The sequence below is a fragment of the Sinocyclocheilus rhinocerous genome, unplaced genomic scaffold, assembly GCF_001515625.1.
Source record: "Sinocyclocheilus rhinocerous isolate Xijiao unplaced genomic scaffold, SAMN03320098_v1.1 scaffold2252, whole genome shotgun sequence".
NCBI lineage: Eukaryota > Metazoa > Chordata > Actinopteri > Cypriniformes > Cyprinidae > Sinocyclocheilus > Sinocyclocheilus rhinocerous.
In genome coordinates, this window is record NW_015650091.1 from 527,684 (window position 1) to 531,928 (window position 4,245).

Below are 4,245 nucleotides of genomic sequence, written 5' to 3' on the forward strand. Positions count from 1 at the left end.
ACGTTTTCATTTGCCACTGATGATTCAAACGCAAGTTTTGAGCAGTGTAGAGTAGCGCTTGCTGTTTGTCATTTCTCCGATCACAAATGCGGACATGGTTTTATGTTTACGCGGCGCGATGCAACGCGTAAAAAGACAGTATAAGTCATTATAATCCGTAATTATGTCTCCACTAGATGCAACAAATGCCTTGTTTATAATGGGTTTTCATGTTTTTTGAATCATCGCTCCGGCCGGACAGGGCATCACAATATGGTAAGGGGTGTAACATTTCTGTCACACGCTTGAGGTATTCCGCCAATCACAACGCACTGGATAGCTGGCCAATCAGAACACACCTCGCTTTTCAGACCGATGAGCTTTGTAAAAATCGATGTGTTTCAGAAAGGCGGGGCATAGAGGAGAAACAATAATGTACAGTATGTGGAAAATAATGTGTTTTTTGAACCTTAAACCGCATAAACACATTTCATTACACCAAAATACACAAAATAATGTTCTTTTTAGCAACATCATATGACCCCTTTAAATGCAATTAAAACTATAATATTTTGAAATATTATTGTAATTTATAATAATTAATATGTATTTTATATATTTTAAAAGTTAAATAAATATCAGGAATTAGTGTCACGTGATCCTTCAGAAATCAGTCTAATATGCTGATTTGGTGTTCAATAAACATTTTTAGTATTATTAATTTTGAACACTTATATACAGCATATTATTTTAGTGGAAACCATCATCATCTTTTTTTCAGGATTGTTTGATAAATAGAAAGTTCAACAGAACAGCAATTACTTGAAACTCATTTTCAATGCAAAAGTCTACTGTAATTTAATGCATCACTGCTGAATAAAAGTATTAATTTCTTTAAAAAATATTAATACATTCTTCCTGACCCCAAACTTTTGAATGGTTGTGTAAGTTGCCCCTCTTAGTACATGGCAGATATACAACCAGTAAAACATGATTGGACACACTCGACTGAACTTTTCATTCTTTATTTTGGTCACTACATAATTCCTAGGTTGTGTTTTGATGACTATTATCCTAACATGTGAAAAATAGCAAAAACAGAGACTGAGTAGGTGTGTCCAAACTTTTGACTAATGTCAAAGAAGTTTGCTTGTTTGTTCATTTGCAAACTTTGCCCAGTATTCTAAGCCCAAAAAACAACAAGATATACCCTAGGCACAAGAGAACAAATAAAAAGCAAGTCTAAAATGTGATTCCTGCTGTGAGCTCTGGAGTTCTGGAGACAATGTACAGTGTAGCATCCAGCAACTGAGTACAACCTATATTCAGCTTGCACTTCTCTGACAAGGCCTTCAAACAGTTTTGGTTTCTACACTGTCCAGTAATCAGCCAATACTAGACCAAAATCCCAGTGCTTGAAAGCAGAAAACTGAAGCAAACATACCATTAATACCATTAATGATTTTAAATGCTAAATAGGCTACTTGATTAGTGAAGCTCAACAGGAGATTTTGACAACATTTAACTCGTGACAGACCGATATTTTGGCCAGATCAATGAATTGCCCAGTTTCAGTGGAATCTGTACATAAGTGACTGGACTTGCTAAGAAGAAACTGCAAGCAGGGTAAATAATAAAGCAATAAGCCCCAAGAAGCCGTGGTTTACAGTGAATTTATAACTGCTAAGGGAGTTTTAGGCACTCCGCTTCGCATCGTGCCTAACAACGCCCCTTAGCTGTTATAAATTCACTGTAAACCACGGCTTCACGGGGCTTAATGCTTTTATAAAACGGTTATTCCATGTTTGTAGTAAGGTTTCACAGAATAAAACAGAGCAAATAAAGTGTAATGATATAAATAAAAACAGTATTCTTCCACCAAACAATGTAGTTCATCAGAAACAGTTGTGGTTCCAACAAAGTGGTTGCCGAGCAACACACAGAAGTAAACAAAGGTGTATGTTTGTAGTGTAATTTACAATAGCTTCGAACGTGGCTCAACCAATCAGAATCAAGGACCGGAACTATCCGTTTTATAAATAAGAAGACATTACCTGTGTGACCAACGGCTCCAACAACCTCTCCACAGTCAGCGTGCGAATCTCAAGACTCTTGGGGTCCCATTTTAGCAAGATTGGAGATGTAGCGCTCGTCATGTTTACTGTGGAAAGAAAAGGGATAAGAGAAAACGAAGGGAGTGAACATTTGAAAGGATGAAAGAGTTGTTAAAAACAAAATGACAGTTTAATAGGATGATGAAAGGAAAAGGTGCAGACATCACACACTCAGTTATCAGTTTCATGTTTCATGACTTTCTTAACAAAATCAAAGGCCGGTGAGCCTGCCGCACATCTATTATTAAAGTCAGAAAAGCTTCTCCTTTGAAAAGTCTTTAAATGTTGCACATCAATCACGCTAAAATGCTAAAATTGAGACTATAAAATATTGAGACGCCGCATTACATTAAAAGCTAATGACTTCAGAATGAGTCTTAATGTGTGATCCAGACATTGTTGTGCAAGTCAGACTGTATTATCTCACTTTTAATGAGAAAAAACAAACACACAGACTAGAGGGATCATAATATATTACCCAGAAAAATGATATAAATTTCTCAAATATTAATTATGGATCTAAAACAGTCACAAAGTTCTTAAACTTTGCAAACTTTTCAATTCATTTGGCATCTGAGTTTATAGATATTGCATAAACTTTGGTAAAATAATTGAAGATTTACACATTCAGTATTAATTTATTGAAAAAATTATTTTTCTTTTTTTTTAATTTATACTATTCATCGAGGATGCATTAAATTGATCATAGGTGACAGTAAAGACATGTATAATGTTACAAATATTTTTATTTAAAATAAATGAACTTTCTATTCATACATCCTGAAAAAATGGATCATGGTTTCCACAAAAACACTAAGCAGCACAACTGTTTTCAACATTGAAAATAATACAGTTTTAGAGCAGCAAATAAGCAAATCTGAAAGATCATGTGACACTGAAGACTGGAGTAATGGCTGCTGAAAATTCAAGTTTGCCACTACAGGAATGAATTACATTTAAAAGTATTTAAAAATAGAAAAAGTTTATTTAAATATTAATAATATTTCACAAATTTACAGTTTTTGCTGTATTTTAAATCAAATAAATGCAGCCTTGAGAAGAATAATATACTTTTCAAAATATAAAAAAATATGTATTTATTTATTTACATTTTTTTGACCCCTAAATTTTGAACAGTTGTATACTCTTTGTAAGTATAGAAGATGATTATGTGTGTAACACACACTCAAATGTTCATAACCTGTTGTAAAATATCTGTAGCCCACCAAATTTACACTTTCTAAATTACAGAAACATTTTCAGCACAGAATAGGGTAAAAGAAAGAAGTACATAAGAGACAGCTAAAGTGTTGTTTATATTCACTTACAGTAAGGCATAGCTGACTATGTTTGTATTTGTATCTTGCCAAGAAGCGCATTTTGAGATGTGCAAGAATGCTGCCACATTACAGTGAAGTGTGAGATTGTGCATGAAGTCATGATAACTTCTTTGTCAGTCATGAGTCCACTTTGCTATAATCAGCTGCTGAGAAAAAAACGATTTTGGAGAACCACAACTCAAAAACTAAAACAATCCACCCATGATGCCTTAGGTTAGTGACTATTAACTTTAATTCGGTAACAATCCTGTAACGTAGGTGTTTTCAATCATATTGTCATTCATTGGAGCACTGGCCTAGATTCCCTTCTGGATCTTTAGATCCCGCATCCAGATACTCATTACAAAAAACATATGCACATATGAAGCCCAGCTCTAGGCCCTTTGAACACCGGTAATGTAAGCAGGTGGTTCCTGATTAAGGTAGACATCTGAGGTACAGGATCAGGCCTGCATAGCAGGAGGGAGAAAAGTTTACCCGACTGAGTGGAAGCTTAAGAGTAAAAAGTCTTCAAGCTGTGAGTGAATGTGGAGAAAAGAGTATGAGAGAAAGTGCGATTTCACTAAGAAACAACTTTTACAGTTTTTTTTTTTTTCATTTTCTTTCTGGTCTTTATTTATTTATTCATATTTTTATTATTTGTAGTAGTGTTCCATTTCGCCTCTGTATCAGAATTGTTCAGGAATACTTCTGATGTTACATTTATGAACTGGTGTGTTTGAACACATTTTTTGAGTGAATGAATCTTACTAGAAATTACAAAACTTTGGAATATTAATTGAAGATGTACACATTCCATTTTTTTTTTTTTT

General features: G+C 34.1%; 1 protein-coding gene across 1 annotated transcript in view; it reads right to left on the minus strand.

Annotated features, from left to right (window-relative positions):
• ctnna2 (catenin (cadherin-associated protein), alpha 2) overlaps positions 1 to 4,245 on the minus strand; it is a 468,558-nt gene that overhangs the window by 439,905 nt on the left and 24,408 nt on the right. Inside the window, exon 2 of the mRNA XM_016516505.1 lies at positions 2,034 to 2,140. Coding sequence (XP_016371991.1) covers positions 2,034 to 2,135 — 102 coding nt within the window. The 5' untranslated portion in view covers positions 2,136 to 2,140. The remainder of the gene's footprint in view (positions 1 to 2,033; positions 2,141 to 4,245) is intronic.